The 22,007-nt window shown below is 37.1% G+C and overlaps 1 protein-coding gene across 2 annotated transcripts in view; it reads right to left on the bottom strand.

Annotated features, from left to right (window-relative positions):
• Nucleotides 1-22,007, bottom strand: part of TRPM3 (transient receptor potential cation channel subfamily M member 3) — a 303,699-nt gene that overhangs the window by 117,079 nt on the left and 164,613 nt on the right. For both annotated transcript variants that reach the window (XM_071579832.1, XM_071579833.1), the window contains exons 6-7: nt 17,647-17,818; nt 3,284-3,458 (exon numbers count right to left, since the gene is read on the bottom strand). In XM_071579832.1, coding sequence (XP_071435933.1) covers nt 3,284-3,458; nt 17,647-17,818 — 347 coding nt within the window. The remainder of the gene's footprint in view (nt 1-3,283; nt 3,459-17,646; nt 17,819-22,007) is intronic.

Here is a 22,007-nt window from a genome sequence, read left to right as displayed (position 1 = left end):
AGTATACATATGCATACATTCTGATACATAGAAAATGAATCTTTGTTGGGCTGCAATAAGAATTTAAGACACTGCAAAACCAGCATGATAATATCAATATACAAGTGAGTTTGTTTCTGCCATTAATGACATAAGTTCTAACAATCTAAATCAGACACCCAGTGCACAGCAGTTGGAAGATACACTGTGTCTCAGAGAAGATCCTTATTCTGGCCAGCAGCCAGAATTAAAATAGTTTTTGACTTTGTAGTCTGATTGCACTGTGTACTGTAGAATTAAACTCTGCATGCAATTTGGATGTATTACCTTGATTTAGAGTTTAATAGACACAGTTTTGTATAATCTACTTAGATTCCATCCACAAGAAAAAGCTAGTAGCTGAACTCAGTTAACATTGGCAATTATTTGGCATTCTCATATTGCTAAACACTATTCAAACATAGCTTACAGGGGGAGAAAATAATTCAATTTGTACATGAAGTCTAATGTATTTGGATAAAATATTTTTATTACATAAATAATATTGGTGTTTCACTTCTGGGTCATTTCGTGGTAGACTGATATTTACTGAAGCAGGGTGAACAAACAGCAATTCCCACTAGCTGGCTTAACAAATTTCACAGCTTGTGCATTCTTTTTAGGGCAAGGTGACCAGAAAAAGCCCAAATAGTTTCACTGTTTGATAATGTTGCTGGAACCACCTGAAATGGGACCCCCACAGAAAAGAAGACCCATAGTAAGGGACAAGAATACCTTTCACAAAGCCAGATTTGAGCATTTTTGAAGTAAGAAATTGTTCTGGCTCCATTGACACTATCACTTGCCTTTCTTAAAGGTAGGAGTTTGTGATAAAATAGAACCATAAAATCATAGAATCATGAAATGGTTTGGGTTGGAAGGGACCTTTAAAGACCACCTAATTCCAACCCCCCTGCCATGGTCAGGGGGGTTTCACTAGATCAGGTTGCTCAAAGCCCTGTGCAGCCCAGACAGGCATATCCAGTGATAAGGCATCCATAGCTTCTCCGGGCAACTTGTTTCTGTGCCTCACCATCGTCACGGTAAAGAGTATCTTCCTTGCGCCCAATCTAAAGCTGTTCTATTTCAGTTTGAAACCACTGCTGTTTGTCCTATCACCGCAGATCCGGGAAAAATCTCTATCTTCTTTATAAGTCCGTTTTATATATTGAAATAAATTTATTCATTCTCTTCTTACTGTATTTTTTTTGCTTAATTGCAACAGAACTCAGACAAGGTATATGCAAACTGTATGCATACATAGCAAATAAATGGATAAAACATATTTCAGCAAGGTTATATGAAACCTGTTATTAGTGAAGTGATTGAAAACAGAGAATTGGCTTCTCAAAGATTCAGTGAAACATTCATATGTATCCTAGATGCAGCACTGGAATGTGCACGAATCTGAATATAAAATAGATGCAGGTATTTGTTGAAAACTATGCCAGGAGAGATGGTCTTCTTTCCTTTAGGTCAGTTGTCTTGGAGGAGCTGTACAAGCGCAGGAGTTATGGAAAGAAGTGAGGAGGCTACACAACATCAGACAAGATGAAAAAGAAATGTATAGGATCTTCTCTGAGATGTAATAGCTTGGAGAGCCCTGGACTACAACTGCAACACAGATGCTGGCAGTGTCCACACTTAGTACCTAGGTAAGTGCAACCTCTGTATAAGGCAAAGGATGAAAGCTGGTGACTGCTGACACCAAGAGTAAGGCCCCTGCCCCACTTTATCGGTTTACAACTACAAAACAAGTTGAAGAGGAAACATATGAACAAGACCCATGCAAGATCATCAGGAAGAATCACTCACAGATTATAGTGGGCATCTCCTAGCTGCAGGGGACAGAAGCACTCATCTGTTGACCTGACCTATCAACTAGAGAGGCTAGTTGCCTGTTGGAGGGACTGCCAAATCTTGTCTGATTGACAGTCTGACTCCTGTTCTCCTCCTGGTCACCAGTGATACTGTAAGGGAGAACAGAGGAGTCTGGGAGCAGTAGTGAAGGGCACGGGTGGTGTTCTCAGTCTTGCTCATCAAAGGAAAGGATATAAAGAGGATTACACTGATAATATAGGCTGGCTGTAAAGCTGGTGTTAGTGACAGGGTTCTGTGACCATGGGACCTGTCTACAGAGCGGTGATTGATTGTGAAAGATGAGAACAACCTCACTAATCAGGGTAAAGATACCTTTGCTAAAATGACTGACCTGGTAAGGAAGGAATTAAAGCAGGAATCCTGGGGTAGAGACAGAGATTCCTCAGCAACTCTGTTGGAGGATGATGTACAGGGTTGATGAGCCTGGACTGATGTGATGGGAAGAGATCATAAAATCAGCAAAATAGAACTTAAGCAGGTTCACATAAATCATCTTTAGGTAAGCAACGAAGTGCCTACAGGGCATCATTATGGAGTAATTCCAAGAACTTTACTGGGAGAACAGTGTGCTGGGGTGCCTCTCCAAAGTGTCCATATATACTAAAGTGAACAGCAAGGGGAATAAACATAATGAGCTAGATCTATGTGAGTTTGCTGGGCTACAACATTTTTGGGATCACACAGACATGGTGGGATGGATCCCACGACTGGAGGTGTTGGAAGGATAGAAGCCCTTAGGAAAGACAAGTTGGGAAGATGAGTTGGAGTTGCCCTTTATGTGAGAACACTGGGAGTGCACGGACCTCTGCCCTTGGATGGATGATGAACCAACTGAGAGTCTGCAAAGAAAGGTGGAACTGGGCAAAATACAGACAAGCAGACGAGCAGACAAGTAGTCATGTGTGAATATAGACAGGTGTGCAGAATCATGCTCAATAGGCAAGACAAATAAAAACTATCTTATATGAACAATCAGAGCTAAACAAAAGCTGAAGATAGCAGTATATTGTATTATAATGACATTGCATCTCTAAGTTGGTGAAATTAAATCCCTGTGCCCTTTGACAGAATCCTTTGACCTGCAAATGCAAGATACTATCCATGGTACTTGTCTATGTGCTAGAAGTCATGGCAAGTAACTATATGATACAGTTTATAATCATTTTATTCTATAGATTTTCCTTGGTGGTGCTTTAAGTCCCTAATTTGTTTTGTTTTGTTTTGTTCTGAATACCTTCAATATGTAACCCATATCAATGAGGGAAACAGCTGTGTGAGGTAGCTGTTTCTTTTGCACTATATTATTACTAATTTCCTGGGCTCTATCTTACCACCAAAATGAACCTGTGGATACAGAAAGAACATACATTAGGAAGTGACTTACCCTCCTTCTTCAGAGTATTTGTGACCAAAAGCAAGGATATCGGATGCCCGACCACTGCCATCACATATCACAACAGGAACAGGGGGAGTGTCCCGCAGGTACTCAAGAACAATGGAGATAACGTTGGGACCTCCTTCCACAATAAGGGCCACCACTGGCACCCCTTGACCAATTCCTGTAGTAAAAGAAACAAACAAAACGAAACAAAACAACCAAACAAAACACACACACACACACAAAACAAAACCAAAAAAGAAACAAAAAAATGCAAAGCCAGCATGGCAAAAAAACCCAACAAAAAACATAACAGAAGAAAAAAACATTTCCGACTGAAATAACTGCATTATGACTGTACAGCATTGTGTTAGAGAAAATGGCTTTCAGAAAATCAGATTTTAAGGACAGGTGGGATCAGTGTAGTCAGTTCCACTGCATAAACCAGTAATTTCTAGAAATACTTCTGTTTTAAATACAATAGGTATGTTCAAATAGCCCATTTTTTTCGCTTTTAAAGATCAAACTGTGGTTTGAAAACACAGAAAAGCTACTCCATTTCTTCCTAACATGTTCATAATCACGACTGACTCTTGCTTGTAGACTAGGTTTTGCATGGTGTCAGTTTCCCATCACTGGATCTTGTTTGCAGACTCCGCACTGGGGACATTGCTATAAGGAGAGCTGAACTATTGCTGAATCAAAGCAGCGATGTCTTCATTTTAAGCACTTGTGGTGCAATTATATGTGAGTCCTCTGTAAAAGCTGCAGTAAAGATGGCCAAGAAAGTTGTACGGATTTAGTGGGACCACACCTTGAGTATTGTGTTCAGTTCTGGGCCTATCAGTTCAGGAAAGATATTGAGGTGCTGGAGTGGGTCCACAGAAGAGCGACAAGGCTGGTGAAGGGACTGGAGCACAAGTCCTATGGCAAGAGGCTGAGGGAGCTGGGGTTGTTTAGCTTTGAGAAGAGGAGGCTCAGAGGTGACCTCATCACTGTCTATAACTACCTGAAGGGAAGTTCTAGCCAGGTGGGTGCTGGTCTCTTCTCCCAGGCTCAAGCTCTGCCAGGGGAAATTTAAGTTGGAGATCAGAAAAAAGTCTTTCCAGAGAGAGTAATCAGGCATTAGAATGGGCTGCCCAGACAGGTGGTGGATTCACCATCCCTGGAGATTTTTAAGGCAAGACTGGAGGCAGCACTGAGTGCCATGATCTAGTAAATGGACTGGAGTTGGACCTAGGGTTGGACTTGATGACCTCAGAGGTCTTTTCCAACCCAATTGATTTTATGATTCTATGATTCTAGTGAAAGCCAATCTGACACCAGGGTGGTGTCAGACTGAATTGACATAATTGAAATATAACTGTCGTAGTTTTGGCTTTAGTTTTAGCTAGGCCTCAAATTAGCAGGCTCAGAGAATCTATGTAGATTAGGAGAGACAAGTTTCACCTGTCTTAAGCAACCAATGAAATATTTCATACCAGATGATGCAAAACTGAGATATAGATACAGGAGCAGGAAATGTTTTCTCAGCTGGCATGATGACTGCAGTAGAGCAGGACGTGCTGCTGCTGTTCTGCTTGTCCTGGGCCTTGCTGCTGCTGCCGCTGCTTTGGTTTGGTTTGAGTTCAGGGAAATAGAAACATTTTGTTGCTATGCTCTCTCTTGTGGCTTGCTGGATTTCTTATAGAGTGTTTTATAAATCTAGAGTAATGAAATCTGTTTTCGGTAGGAAGTAGAAAATTGATGTTATTTCTAACTTGTGTAAGTGTGTATTATATTGTAGTCTTAATTTTCTCTTTTCTGTTGATGTATATATATATAACTAGTTTAAGTTTAAACCTGTTCTGAGTTTCCAGAGCTTTTTTTCTTCCTCCCTTTTCTCAGCTGAGGGAGGGACGCTGATGCTCTGTGTTGGGCAGTTGGAGCGTTTTGCCAGCTCAACCCAAGACAATAACTGAAAAAGATTTTATGATATTTACTTCTTGACCAGCTGAGACTGGGGACATTCAAAAGGAATCAGGCAATAGAAGTAGTTCAATATTTTCTATTAGTATTTTTTTTTTCCCTATCCAAAGGGTTCTTCTTTTCCTTTTAAACTAGCTTTTCCTAAGAAAAGCAATATAAATTCTACACAAACTCTGGATATTCCACTTGGGGAAAAAAAAAGAAATAGAAGTCTCCTAGACCATTAATAGATGGTTTAGGAAAAGTTGCATGAGGTCAGTTAACAGGTTAATGTTCCTGCTCAAGTTTTCATTTAGAGCAAGTTCAATCCTGGAAGCAAACGTAAGACTTGAACATGACATCTGGTTACACCCTCTAGAATTATTCACAGATCAAATGATTTTAAGGATTTGAATTAGTGTCAAAAATCAAGTGAACCAATCTAAGACAAAGAAAAAACTCTAGTTCTTATACATAATAGCAAAATATTCTAAGCAGCTCCTGAACTACTTTATAAGCAAATACTTTGTTTCCTGGAGTGACTCTCAGCATGCATCCTTATGCCTCTATCTACTATTAGTTTGTGGCTTTTTATTATATAACTTAAGCAAAGTGTGTTGTGTTTATTTATGCTAAGAAAACAACAAGGAAAATTATAAAATGCAGGCTAATGAAAGAGAGTAAGAAGAGTAGAATATTATAACATGATTAACAGAATGATTTGCACAGACTTCAAGTGTTAATTTTTATTATCAATACTAAGGACTTCCCTGAATTTCTGCTCTGCCTAATCTAAACATCTGCTAATAAGATAATTTTAAGAAGTATTCCCAGTAATAATCAAATTTGGTCCGGATGACATTGAATATTAATAAAATGTTAAATAAATTCTGCTCTAAAATGGGAACTCTTTAGGAAGAAATACTAGAAAACAGAAAGATATAATTCATTGTAAACTGTCTTGAGTGTAGCAAGACCACCAGGAGAGGTTTGATCCTGGAATACACACAGCAAAGTATTTTCAGTAGGAAACAGTGGCACTCCAGTGACATTGTGTAAGCCACTCATGAAATTCCATATAAAATACTGTGTCTACCTATGCTCATGCATGTTCAGAAAGAACAAACTGGAATGAATGGAGAAAAAAGCCATAAGGAGTATATGAGGAATCAGGACCTCTTTTTATGAGACTAAATTCAATGTGTTTGCCTCATATTCCCTAGCAAATTAAAGGGTGAGACACTATGTATAAATATTCCCATGACACGCAGGCCATTAGACATTAACAATTTTAGATGGAGTTGAAAATATTTCTAGTTATCAGAGGAGTAAAGTCTTTATCTCCTTCTTCTAAGACTAAAAGGAAAAAACTTTCTGAGTTTTAAATGATCCTCAATAATCATTATAGTTGCATTTGCCTTATGTATCCCAAACTGTTCCTGAAGCAGGTTCTGTCATTCTGCTGGAAGTCTGTTCATTCTCACTGTATTCTACTGGATATTGAGCACCAAAATAATTCTAATAATATAAATAGTGATGGTTAGTTTAAACAGCTGAACCATTTTTGCCTTTTTGAGAAAAGGAGTAAGCCATTTGAAAGCATGCCTAATATTCCTCTTGCAACTTTTGATTTTTGTTTTTCCTTTTGTTTTTTTAACTTCGTTTATTGTGTGTTTTTTTGTTTAAACTGTTACAGTCACAAGAGTTGCATGGCATACAAAACTCTCTGCAAATGTTCCTGTTGTGTTTCACTCTAGTTAATCAGATGGCAGTTTTTCTGTTCTCTGATTCTTTGGACATACATTCAGCATGAAAACAATCCTATAATCTGAGGTTAGTAAAATAAAACTACTTTTCTCCAAATTGAGTGTTCAATGAAATTTAACAGCTTTGAGATAAAAAAAAAAACAAAACAACAAACCAACTCATGTGAACCTTGATTTATCATATGCAAATAAATTTCAGACTAAAGTGCAACTCTTTCTATCATTCTGGTAGATTTCTTTGTGAAATAGAAAAGATGTAAGCATAGAATTGATTTCTACCTCTCATTTTCCTTCAAGAAATTATCTTTGTGTATCAGCAAATAGATTTTTATTTCTTTTTAGTTTTCATTTCTCCATAAGTAATTTTGGTTTGGGAAAATATATTATTTCTTTAGTTTAGAGGGCAAATTAGATAGCTACTTTCTGGAATTCAATGTAATATTTTAAAATCAGTTAATAGAATTTTGTTGATATTTCTTCAGAGTATAAGCATTTCTGGCTTTCAGGTGATCCCTCGACACTATAGTTGTTTGAATCCTAATGTTATGAGCTTTCCCAGATTTATGATGACTAATTTCTGAGCTATGGTGGTTATCCACAATATGAAAGGAAGTCAATACACATGATTGAAAAAAAAAAGGTCATGTCATCCTGAGTACCTTAGAATTTCAAAAGCAGAGTAAATGGGAATTACCACATCCTCAGCTTTCTATGATGCTCCCAATCACACTTATTTGTGACATTAATTTCAGAATAAAAACTTGACTACTTATATCACAGACGTCTGCAGCTCAGTAACTCTAAAACAAAACACAGAGCAGATTTGCATTAAACTTTTAAATGATTTGATGCCAAAATTCCTGGATGCTTCCTTGCTGCTAAATATTAGGAATGTGGAAATGAATGCAGAGGGCCTGTAGAAAAATTTCAGTGACTGACTATTCCTGATTGGATATTAATACTGCATTTACAACTATTCTGAGTGTATGAAATTGAGAACTGACTGTGCTTTGCCTTAATGTAGCTCTGGGACAATTTGAAAAAAGTTGGCACATGATACCAGCAGGACAGAATCTTTGTCCTTGGGAAGAAGGTAGCTGATGGACTTCTCTTTAACTGGCAATCAAGACATTTTTTCTTCTAGAGCTCCATATCTCCTCAGAAATAAAAGAGTCAGGAATACTCTGTCAGAGCTTTATTTCAGCTTGCGCATGCACATTATACAATAGTCTGCAAGAGGGGGCTGGCAGAGTCTGATATATCCACAGAGAGCCTTTTGTTTCAGCCACTTCATTTAGAAACATAATGTCAGGTTGTGAAGTGAGATGCTAAATGTGAATGTAATACATTTCTTACAATGTCAAGGACATCATTATAAAAAGAGTTTCTTGCTTGAGTTGAGACTGTCAGAAAGGAGACAATGCAGAAATAAAACTGTGCTGATGAGAAACTGAACCGCAGTACTGGAGCTCCTATCTCCTGGCACACAACCAGAAGGTAGGAGGATTGTGCCAAGCACTAAAATGAACAGTTCAAAAAACGACCAAGGGAAAAGTTCACCTTTCATATTTTTTGTGGAATTTACCACAAAATTGCTGTGGTCTGGACAAAAACTATGATAGGACACATCTTGTTGAGCTGTCTCCAACAACACTGCAGTTTTCACTAAGCAAGTACTCTAAAAGTATACAACCTTAAAAATTGTGTGTTTCACATTTTATTAACTAGAAAGAGAGTAGCATTGATATGCTCCACTGAAATATCATTCATTTTGAAATTGCAGATAATCCCATTTGGTATAGGACAAAACATTATTACCAGGAAAGACTCTTAATCACTATTGTTTTCAAACATATAAAAGTAAAGTTCATTTTCACAGATCTGGGCATTTTTTTCTGTTTCCTAGAAGACACTAAATTACATGTTAATTAGCTTTTTTATATATTGTCTGTTGCAAAACCCTTTTTAAGTACAAGTGAATTATATTTAAATATCTAAAATATTATGGACACCTGACAGTTACATGGAGGATTTATCTTAAATTTTCTTAGGTCATTGTTGTTTCAGAATTTCAAGGATGAACTTTGGCTTCAGCAAATAATTTTTCTTTTCCTTTTGGAAGATGGAGATACATTCCTGTCTAACAGTAGACCTGACAATAGATGTGAATACTGAGTATTGTGTTATCTGTGACATTTAAGACTTAGTTAACTATACTTACATTTCTAGATGGTAAAGGATCTAATTCCAAAATCAAAGATCTTTCTACTTAAGAATGGTCTCTGAATATTTATTCTGTGCTATTAAAAATAGTTTGTTAGCCAAAGATTTTTTTTCTCAGATTTTCAAAGGAAATAGCTTGGATTCAAGAGCAGACGTGTGTGAAACTTCTCACACAAACTGGCATAATACTATTTCTCATTTAATAAAGTCTCCAATTCACATAGGGAGTTCTTAGTACTTTGGCTATTAAGGCAAAAAGCCTTCCATGACTTCATAAACAGAACATGGATGAAACAGTGTTATTATTTTCATTCAATATAATGATTCATGCAAAAAGAAGAAATAGTACCAAACATCTGGGGCTCAGCACTATCTTAATTTCTAAAACAATAACTTGTATTTTGAATATTTCAATAAGCAGCGATTTTTGCAGGGTAGACTAGATTCATAAGTTATTCAGTGTCAGGTATTGTGGATATTGCAGGTGCAATATCATAAATAGACTGCAATACTACGCCAAAGATTCATACAATCAACTTAAAGCTTTATTACTGTGTTATTGCCTTTGTGGCCAGCAACAGAGCCTGTGAGAGACTTCCTGGCAATTGTGATTCCAGGAAGGTATGTACTTATCAGAACATTTCTCCTGTTGTGCACCAGTGACCACTTGCAGACCTTCATGTTATTACACTGAAAAATAATATAATTTTCCCCTTGACATAACAGTAGAGCATGAGTATGTAAATTAAAATAATAAACTAGAGGAAATTAATAAATTGGAAATGGAAGAAAGGAAAAGCTGCATAATGTCTGTGCTGTATGAAAGGAGATTACAGGAAATCCTCCATGCCTTGCAGAAGCCCTACTTGGTTTTCCCAATTCTTGGAAAAACATGAATATTTTATGCTGTGAATATACTTATAAATAATGTATAACTGTCTTATAAATTATTACTAATTCTTTTTATGAAGAGTTAAACATGACTTACCCACATTTTTATAGACCAACAAGTAAATAAAATGCCCTATTTACTACAAAATGCATTTGCTACTCATGTTTTTAAGCATGCTTATAAGAGTAACTGGGACATATCACTATGTTGCATACTATCTCTAAGTTCATCACAGACTTCAGCTAAAAAACCTGAAAGGCTTTACTTCACTATCCCTGACAGAAATGACTCTAATTTTTGAATCTTAACAGAAAGTGGTGGGAGGCACATCTGGGTTGATTTCCTGCTGGCCATCTTTGCTCCTTCATTAGGTCAGACGTGTTGGGGTATTCCTCTATGTTCCTTTCCTTCTTTCTACCTGGAAATTTTGACTGGAGAATTTGGTAATTATTTGGATTTGTTTGGGATGGGGCTGTCCCACTGGAAGTGTTTCTGCGCAGTGTCTGACACAGAAATGGTGTACAGCTGGAAACCCATGCCACATCTTACACACAATGTGCAGCTTAGAGCAAGTTAACTTAACACTTGTGGTACACATGAGATAGAAGCAGCTGTACTTATTGAGTGAGTCTAAACTGTTCCAAAGGAGGGGAAGAGCAAGCCTCCACAAATCTCACATAGTACATGTACAGTCAACCTTATGTTTCAAAGTCTTTTCCTAATGCGGCACACATTGCTCATCTGTGCAACAGGCAATCTGTGCAAACAGGGTTTTTACCCTTCCTAGAAATCCTGAACCTACCACAGGCATGGACAGGGATGTATAAGGCATCACTGAGCTGGAATGGTTCATCAGGTCTTTGAGAGAGCAGGTATATTTGCATGATCCTCTCCAAGGAACCTCTGCAGTTTTGCAAAGCACTACCCTCTAGGTCCACAGGTTACTAAGCCTTACTGGACTCAGATGTACTGTGGGTGGTGAGGTACATAAATTATCAGACTTCTCCACTGGTCACCACCACATCTCAGGTTTTCATGTACCTACCTCAAATAATGATATGACGGACTCAGCAGTAGATAGTTTTCTGTGATACACTTTACATTTCTTTCAGGGGTCTAACTTATACACATCCTACAAAAGGTCTATCATTTGTGGGCAAGAGGTACCTTTCTAACTGCAAAATTCTCTTAGAATAATGGCTTTTGTAGGTGACAAAATCAGTGCTCTCTTACTGGCCAAGTCCAAAGATATGAGTCAATGGATATATACAAGTTAGTGTTCCTGAAAGTGTTTGCCCATGTACAGTGCACTCAAAGGCTTGTATACAGATCATTTTGCACAAATTGTTCAGCACAAATGCTCCGTAGTGTAACAAAACGTCAGTTGCATCAAATAGATGACATGGTTCAAGGTACAGACTATTAATTCAACAGAAATGTGGTCAAGTTCTATAAAAATATTTGTGTTTACAAGATGTTCGATAATGTTGAACTACATTTTGATCAAATCTGGTCTGAGTTTCAGCTTAAATATATGTGAAGAACTAGAATTTTTGAGAGGAAATCAACTAAGAAATACTAAACCTTTGCATTTGAAACAAGGCAAAATAGCATTTCTTTATGATTTTTTGAGAGGCTTAAGGTGGCTTGAAATGCAGATTGGAACTTAAGGGTTCTGGTAAGATAAAGAAAAGAAACTTCTTAGCTGAAGAGGCTTAAAAAGTTCAGCTTCCAGGCTATTGCTATGCTTTTAGGGACAAGCAGGGTGTGCAGTATTGTGATGAATCAATAAAGGCTGAAAGAAATATACCACATAAAACCTGTGGCCTTCAGAAACATTTTGGTCCAAATGTTTGCATAGTACTTGGATATCCTAGTGAGAGGTGTACCTACACAGAATGGACAAAAAAATTAAACATGGCCTGGAATTTTAATAAGCAGAAATCTGCCTAGTGTAAGTTTAAAAGTTTGAGGAAAACAATTTTTAATTTTTGAACTAATACTTGCCTTACAGTAATACAGAATCAACAAATACTGATCTTTGATTGTTAATCAGATTGTCTAACCATAGGGTAAGTGATGCTTAAATACTTTCAAAATGGTATTGAATTTACAACCATTGTTAAAAAGTTTGATCACACAAATGCATCCCTGCTTCACATCTGAACATCTATATGGTACTCCTTGTGGTCCCAACTGACTAAGAAAAGCTAAGTGATAATGGAGATCATCCTAGAATAATACAGATTCTTCCTATTAGGTTACACTGGAATAATATTACCACTTGGGCTTTTTCCCAGACAGTTGTTTTCAGACTTCAGGCCCCTTTGAAAACAGCTCCTGATGTGTATGAAAACTTTTTGGCTAAAATATCTATAGCAATAGCAAATAGATAAGATATCCTGTGCCCCCAGCTCTGCAATAGATCTGCATCCTTCAGCTCTTCAAGTCACAGTGCAATATGTTTACTATTAGAACAATTACATTATTAACTATTAAGTGAACATGACTGGAAAAAAAGACAATAGAGATTGCCTTCAGAATTTGATGAAACAACCTTAACAGCTTCTTATATTCAGAAATTAAGGGGAACTTCCACTTTTACAAAGTCTCATTGCGTGCCCTATGTATAGAGAAATCAAACTGGTCTAGTAAACCAACACAAAAATTCTACAAATATTAGCTGTGTTTCTGAAATACACAGAACTAAAGGATTACATGTGACAGAATGACACAGAACCACTACTAATAAAGGAAAGCTCAAAACATTTGACTTATTTTTTTCTTTTCAATGTATTTTTTGACTTTTCAACTATAGGCTTGTTGAATATCATTTGCTAAAATCTCCGTTTTATTTTCACATTTCTCAAACATATTTTAAATTTACTAATACATATTTTGTTCATCTTTATTTTTTTTCCTTTGTAGTTTGCATTCTTTCTCTTTGTTACCCATGTTATGGTCACTTCCATTCTGCATTCTCATATTTCTAATTTACTTTTTGGTATCCCAATCACATTTTCACTTCCCCTCTGTCTCCTTGTGTTTAATCCATAATCTTCTTTTAGCTCCTCTATTTTTAATTCTCCTCTTTACTAAGAGTATAAACACATTACATTTGTCCAGTCTGTTCTCCTTTCTCTTCTGTCTCACCTTGATGCTTTCACTCTCATTTTTATTTGTTCATTACTTCCTCCTCACCTCTCTAAATCTATCAAGTGATGCATTTGCCATGCTACCAAATGTGGCATTGACAGACTAATGTGTGAACCCAACACCTGCAACCATATCTTCCTTTAATATTGGATTTACACTAAAGACTTCTCCAAAGGAAATCAAGGATGGTAACAAGAAAAAATATGCCCTACCTTCTTTTGATTTTCCTACTTGTATTTGAAAAAAGGACAAAGTTCAGAGAGTCCTCAGAAAAACAAGACATGTAAAGAGTTCAGGTAAGAGTAAATGCTGAGATTTGTGAGCCTCACAAGCATCCTAGTAAAATCCCACTTGGTTACTTTCAATACAATGACAATACATTGTTCAAGGCTGGCACTTAAAGTTCAAAGCCATATACACAAGAATCCTTGTGGATTTCAGTCAAAACACGCCCTATCTGTTCTTGCAGTCAGCTGCTTATTAGGCCAGTACTACAGTGTCTAACTGATTTCACTCTTCAGGGGCTCATCACCTGTAGGCAACGGCCTAAGAGACACAGTTTCAGAAATTCTCACATTCTGTCTAATCTTCCTTGGTACCTCTCCTGGCTCCCTTTGTATGGGAACACTACCACATATTGTGTGTAGCACTCTAGAAAGTTGTCACAGTAACATAACCAAATCTAACACTGTCTTCTATTACATATTAAGGCACATTTCCTTCTCATATTCTGTATATTTGTCAACATATCTCACAGTACATGATCTCAGAAAATTATCCCTTATTTCTCCGTGTCTTAGAAAACTACTACAGATGAGACACAGAATGGCAGAAATTTGCCTAACATGGATTAATCCTAAAATAATTTCTTTTTCTTAGTTTTATGGCTCTGTGAATTCAATAAATCCAAAATGTACAAAAATTAGGGAGCTGAAATTACCTGTACTCTTTTGCTTGCATAACAGTCATATGAAAATACACGTTTTCAACAAGCTCATCTGTTTGAAGTCAAGTCCATGAAAGGAATTTACAAATCCACTTGCATGGATCTATTGTGTATTTATCTGTGCTTCAAGAACAATTTTTAACCTTGTGCTTTCTCAGTCCTTTCTGAGATGTTTCTCTCCAGTGTCTGATCAACCAACATCATGGTGCTTTTGATTAAAAAGTCTCATTTCTATTCTTCAGAAAAATCTTAAATGAGTCAATCTTCAAGCAGTTATAAGTTTTACTCAAATTTCAGAGGAGTCAAAATTGCAGCATGCTTCCTCTTCTGGAATGAGGTCTGCACCTATATTTTCCCAGCTATGTAGTTATGAAAATGCATCTAGAACTGCACAGAATGTAAAGGAAAAATCTGAATCAAATGAGAATTCCAGTGCATTTGATGATGGTGCAATGGTCAGAGAAGATGTCAGTGATGACAGTTGAACGTCCCTTTGCCTTCCCAGCCCCCTTCATATATTCTCAGGCATAGGATGACAAAGGGAAGTCCACGGGTCACATGAACAGATATTGCTGACATATCACACTGTCTAAACTGCCTTGTCTACCCAATCAAATCACACAACTTAATTCATCAATTCCTTAGTCAGAGGTAACTTTTTCTCATAGGCTTAGCAAAACTCAACTATATTAACCAACTTTCTAAAGAAGAAAGACTAAATAGAAGGGCATAGGTCTCAATTCCACTGTTTTTCAGACAGCATAGAGGTTGAGCAAACGTTCCACATCAAATTTTTGGTTAAAATTAGAGCAATTTTTATATGGTTATATGAATTGGAAACCACAAATAGGCCTGATCAGATCCCTTTCAATATATCCTTTGGATCTTGAAACAGTTTCAGAAAAGTTACTTTCAGCATTTCTTGCTACAAAATGGTGCACTTTGAAACTCCATGAGTTTGAGACAACTGTGTCTCGCTGCAAGAGACAGTTGCTGGGCTGCGTTAAAATAGTCTTCATTTGTGAAAATGGGAAAGGTCTGCCCTGAGCATTAGAGCATTAAATTGACCTCTAGCTAATTGCACAACTGAGTAACTCTGTGCTGAACCTGCGGACTCAGCCTGATCCACAAGTGTCACTGTACCCTCCACTTGCCTGAAAAGTATTTTTTAATTCCTGAATATTTGCTGCAGACAAAATAAGAGCTATGGATGTGGTAAAATCTAAAAAGGTAGAGTGAAAAAGAAGTGTTCAATAAAATATTTTCTTTAATGTTTATAAGGGGCATAAGGAAAGATGTTGCTGCTATAATTATTATTAAATAGCACAACAATTAGACTCTGATGAATGACTGATAGTGATGCCAAAAACAGCTGAACCTTTCAGAATTATCTGACATACTCAATGACTCTACTTAGTCTTCAATTTTCTGTATCTTTAATATGTGAGACTAAGTCTGAAGTTTCCATTTGTGAATAGTGTGTGATCCCAAATATCCAGGAGAGCTGTCACTTCACTGGAGAAAGATTCAGTTAAACAAAGGAAAGTAAATAAAAAGAAATTACAAGCCTAGCATGTAAAACTCAGGCAGCTTTGAAAATAAGAATACTTTCAGAACTAATATGCAGGAAGAGGCTGTGAAATAAGAAGTTACCAGTTGTTTACTAGTTCCTAAATCTGTTCTGTTTTCTAAAGCAGACTCTTTTGTTTGATGATCAACTCAAAATTGCACCTTCTCCCAGCTTTACAGCAAACAAAATTCTGATGCTGTCAGTGTTTTCCCCAACTTCACATGCTTAGAACTGAAATGGTAAATAATGACATACATGCATGGCTGCACACTCTACCACTTGGATGAAGATCCCTTTGCAGTGATGCCCTGGCACTCAAGGGGTAGAGGATCTACATTTTTCTACTAGAAATGAGGGTATGTAAAGGCATCAGAAAGGGTCCATCTGTTTGGCTGACCCAACAAGGCAGGTGGTCTTTCTCTCTTCCATATGGTCAACTTCCTATTAACTAGAGGGTGATCAGGACTCAGTCATTTTCTTTTAAAGCAAAGAAAAACAAAATTTGGCAGAAACATTCTGGATGACATTGGACAGAGATGTACAATTCTTATTATTAACCTTCCCTTTGAACAATTTTCTCACATTTCTACTTTGAGGAAGTATTGTGAGATCCAAGTGTCTTTGTGTTTATCAGATATGGATACTTGTGAGGGAATGGTTAAATGACAGAGAGACTGTCACAGAGAAAAGTGAAGAAAAAGGGAAGATACATACACTTTTACGTGTGGAAGTGGGGGTGGGGGTGGGTGCTGCAGAGAGAAACCAGGCAAGAGAAATCCATCAATTTTTGTGGATGTTTGGACAGGTCAGGCAAAGATTTGACTGGAACCACCAAAGTTTGGAGGTTCATCCATTGGGCCTGCCTGTAATGCCTTATCATCTGATGTCTGATAGTCTAAATGTTTTTTCTAGTCTCATTCTAGTTTTGAGTACCCAGATCACAAAAAGTTTCACCATTCCTCAAAATTGCATGTTTAAAGAGGGTTATCAGCAGAAAGGTGTTGCCTATAATCTTTTTTTAAAAATTAGATATGTTTTCATTCCTAAAGAAATCTTACTTAGGTACAAAACTGAGGCTTGTTTGTGAGACTTAAAATAAATATAAATTAACTCCTAAGATAAAGCAAGCTTGCATACACTGTAGAAATAATAACTCTAGTATTGAGAGGTCATATTTTATTTTATCCAAGCAGACGTGCTTTCTTACATCATTTTATTTTTTATTTTATGTAGGGAAGTAGTACATGACTGTGAAAGAAAAATATAACTTTAGAAGAAGCACTGGGGCTACAGTATGATCATGATGTGATATCAGGATTGTAAAAGATGAGTTGAAAAGACAGACTAACCTCATATTCTGCCTCTGGCTTTGGCTAATGAAAGCTGCCTAGGAAAAACAAATTAACACAGTGCAAGAGCATAGCAACACTTCTATGGAACACTCTCTCTGCCTCTAAATATCAATGTGTCTTTAATCTGTAGAAGTATTTTTATAATTAAAAAACTATCCCTATTTTGTTACCTTTTTTTTAACTTTACTTCTGTCACCGTATTTTTTCCAAAACCAAGGAGAACTTAACTGTACACAGTTCTAAGGCGATGGGGCTGCTAAAGACACAGATTGAATCTGAATCTTGAGAAATATTTGAAACTTACCAGAAACAAATCCAGCTATTTGAGCTGTGCCTTTACCCATTGCACTCTAAAATAAAATATTATCTTTGTTCATCAGTATTTGCTTTTATTTGCTCATGCTCACCATTTGAGACAGTAGAAATACTCCCTCAAATATGCAGTACTTTTTTTTCTTTATACTCAGTGTTTTATATAATTGCAATTATAAAGCAATGCAAGAAAAATGTTACTCACTTGTATTTATCTTCTGAAGTGAAATGTGCTTTTCCAGGTGTCTACGAAGCTTCACCTCTGCACCATATTTACCAGTAGTGCCATTGTCAGCCAAAATAAAATGAGAATGCATACTGTTGAGAACTGTCAACTTGCTCATAGGATTGGACATTGTCTGGTATGGTCGGACCACCTGCATTATAGAGAAAAAGGAAAAAAAAAGTACTAAATAGAAAAGATCCTCTCAATTAAATCAATTACAAGATACCAATTGACAAGATGAAACAAAAGAAAAAAATAAAAAAATATATTTGAAGTATTGCACTTCAGCATTGCTGCCTTCTATGTGTAAAGTAAAAAATTACCTTAACGCTGTCCTTTTAGATGCAGACACTCTTAAAGGGGTTTTCCAAGGTGATCTGTTTCAATAGCATGGATGGTCACTGTGTCCATGTAAAATTGAGCTAATGATCACTACTCCAAAGGTCTATGTCACTGCGCACACACCTCCCTGTTCCCCCCTCCCCCCCATACCCTGTCTGCTGATTACTTTTAATTGCATTGCAGTAACTTCTCACTACATTCTGATTGAACTCTTTGATTCTTCTTTTCTAGATCCCACCCAGCACCATGCCTCCAGTTTTGGCTCATTCCAAGCCATCAGCACAAAAGATCCTCCACAAACACACACATACAGGAAAGTTCCATGGGTACACATGAAATTACACTACATTTTCAATTTTCTTAGACAAATCCCTATTTGCCCATTCTTAGCATTACTACAAAGGCAGTTATTTATGTTCACAGCAACTTAAGAAAGTTTCCATTCAGTGAGGAGTTTGTTACATTTCCATTGATTTGATTTCATCAGGATAAACTCTGCTGCAGATAGAGACTCTGTTGCAGAGTATCCTGCTCATTGCCACCAAGGAGACCAAATAATAGCACCAGGCAACATTTGAAAGTCACCTATTTTGGTAGATCTCCATTAACATAAGTAGTATTGTACTAACATGGCAAAACAGTTGGTATTGAGTCAAGGGATCCTGGCTGATCCTTCAAAGATCTTCTGGCAATACTGTTCCCTGCCTTGCTTATGTATGTCTTGTCTTTTTGGAGAGACGAAACTCTTGAAAATTTGTAAAATGAACTACTAGCTGAAGAAGTTCTCAGGTGACTTGTTGGAAAGCTCAACTGGGTTATCCTTCATCTGTAAGGAATTTCATTCACAGTTCTGGCATTTTTAATTTTTCCTATTTGGTGCTTTTAATGCACAAAAGTGTATACTCAAAATATGATATAAATGCTTGCAGAGAGAAAATAATAATTTATTGATTGCTTTCTAAGCCTTTGTTTTTGTAATTCTAGTGAGATCTCTAATTGTAACATAATTATTTACAAATAATATGCATTAATAATTCTTTAATCAGAGATTTTCTATATATTACTCTTAAACTTCCTTTGTTGTTATCAACTGTTATGCATAGAGTACTCTGTAAGCTGTTCCTCCTGACATGGAGAGGAAGGAGACCTGAGAAAACCAAGAGGAAGCTGGCCAGCAGCAAGGCAGGGCACTACACTGTGAGAACAAGCGATAGCTTTGTCTCAGATTTCTTTTGGTGTTTCATTTGTAACATGTTATTCTATGGGTGCATATAACAACAAATATCCATATGCTGCTGAAGCATGTTCATTAGCTAGCTTCTACAGATACAGAAACCGTGTGTCCCATGCCACAAAGAAAAAGGTTCTCTCTCACACCCCCCTAAAAATCAAACTAAAACAGTGAGATTTGTTAAACTGATACCCATCCTATATCTCAATAAATGGATAGTACATACGAGCAAGGTCTGACAGTAGAGGTTGCCCATTCATTCTATGATTTGAAGCTGCTGTGCAGGCAATTCTATCAACAGTTTGTAGGTTTGTTCCTGAGAGCCACAACTCAAAACTTTCTAGCCGTGACAGCTTGATCTGCAGTTCTAATGAGCTGCAGCACCAAAGGTTTCACACATTGACTCAGTAAGGTTGCTGCAGTACAGGTCAGAAGGTTATGCTTTCATTCTGTGTTTAGCTACAAGGTGAATCTCAAAATTAAAAAATTTTATAGAGGCCAAAATGAGACTGCAATTATTTTCAATTGAACTGTTCACAGCATTCACAGTTAAGCAACTGAATTTCTTTTTTAACCATAACATTGTACAAACCACACTGTTAGCTTTGTCTGATTAAAGGATAAGCAAAATCTTCAGAAAGGAAAGAAAATCCTAAGGTTTGAGGCTATTTCCTTGAAGTCACTTGCTTTTCCACAACACTCAGCAGATTTTTGATTTCTGACTCTTGCAGTTCCCATTCCTTGGTTCTTTTCAATCCCTTGCATTTTACAGGCAAGTTAAATGGTTGGAAAAAATTTTGACTTTAAGCTGTCTTCTTATTCTCTTTCTGCACAAGTAGAATCATGTAACAGTTTGGGTTGAAAATGATGTTAAAAGATCACCTAGTTGCAATACCTCTGTCATGAGCAGGGACACTTTCTACTAGATCACATTTCTCAAAGCCCCATCCAACTTTGCACTGAAATGAAGCATTTACGCTCAAGACAGCCCCTCCAAATACAGTTTAATGAATGCAACAGCAGCCATGCTGGGAAGCAGTAGTCATGTTACATGGGCTGAGAGCATTCTGTCAATAGGTGAGGAGCTTGACTAACCCCCGCAGTTGCCTTTGCAATCTGAGGTAGCAGCAAGCTTGAATTAAAAGCACTGTTGTTCTGCTTGGATTACCTGTGGGCACATGATACTCAACATAGGGATAGCACTTGAAAAATCTCTTAGGGTAACATACCATGACAATGAGCATGCAAGTGACATGTGAACCAGTGCATGAATCTGAGCAGTCTAGGTGAAGACAAAGAATTTAAGACAGTGTGCTCAGAGTAGTGGTGATAAAAGAAAGAGATGCATGCTTTACTTCTTGAAAAGTAACAGCTGTTGTTCAAATCAAGCCACCTCTGCAGCCTCATTTCTCTGGGGCACATCAGGTAACAGTGTGGTTCCTGCTTTAATTCAGAGGATCCTGGAAGCACCATGGTCCAAATTCTCCATATATGTTACAAATATGTCAGTCCTTATCTCTGCCCAAGGTCTCCAACTGAGGTGAAGGTTTTAAACCCAAATGAGTATTGAACAGACCCTGAAAGTAAAGACATGCATGCTACAAAGATTTACTCTTTTAGAAGAGAGAATGGCTCTGTATGTAGGAAGAAACTTGTTTATAATCACAGTTTTCTACAAGACTGAACAAGCTTTTTTACATTCTCAGTTCTACCAGAAAATATGAGGAAATAAGTCAACTAACTCCCTCATGTGTTTTGTTTTTAAATTGGAATCTAACAGTGTTATGAGGTGCACTATTTTCTGCTATATTCCTTTTACAGTACTGGAGTAAGACATGCCTCTTTAGGGATCTTTAATCATCACAGTATAACAAATAGAAAACAACAGTAATATTTTCTTTAACTTGGTGAGTTTCCTTTAGGGCTCTGAGGAAAGCCCTTGGGATTCACAAAGGCTGACTGATTTGGATAGACTAGTAAATACAATAAAATCCCTCAGCTATGAATTCTAGATCCATATAGGCCAGGCATGGGCTGAAGCATCAGCAAAGGTGCACTTCTGCTGAGCACTCCTGACTTGCCACGAGGCACAAAGAGGCAACATGCGCTGGGACATGTGTAGTAACAACAGCTCCCTGCTCCTGTCCCCTACTGTCTCTCTAAATCCCATGACTATGACAGTTTTCTGTGACTATCTGATGCTGGAAAAGTATGTTTTGATATCTCTTGAGTTCTGATAGATATTCAGCTAGACACAGTGCATATAGGCATAAATTCACATTGATGTTAGAGTTTGACAAGCCTTTTACTATCGGCTGACATTTTTTCCCTCTGTATAATCCTTTCTACCCTTTGTTTCTTGCTTAATGATGGTTAATTTTACATGCTTGGGGTATTATTTATATTTCCACATCTTGGTTCATTTCACAGCACTCACCTCTAATGAGCCAGTCAATGTAGTACACTTTGATTTTTAAAGTGCTTCCAAAACAGATTTCTCACCAAATGCTTCTAAAGAAACTGCATGCACTGAATTAAGAGAGAAAGTCTTTTGAGGCATAAGTAACTGAGAAAATCTAGGGGGAAGGGAGGGAAAACAATAAGAATGAAAAGTTAATTTTTGTAAAGGCCATTACTGAGAAGATTTAGTGACTTATATGGCCTACTTGAAGCTGTGTCATATTCTGTTCAACATAGTTGTAAAGGATTTGTGCTTAATCAGGGTGTGAAAAGATTACAGATATCTCAGTGGACTAAAGTCTTCATA

The sequence above is a fragment of the Pithys albifrons genome, chromosome Z (genome assembly GCF_047495875.1).
Source record: "Pithys albifrons albifrons isolate INPA30051 chromosome Z, PitAlb_v1, whole genome shotgun sequence".
Classification (NCBI taxonomy): Eukaryota; Metazoa; Chordata; class Aves; order Passeriformes; family Thamnophilidae; genus Pithys; species Pithys albifrons.
This window is presented reverse-complemented; position numbering and strand designations above follow the sequence as displayed.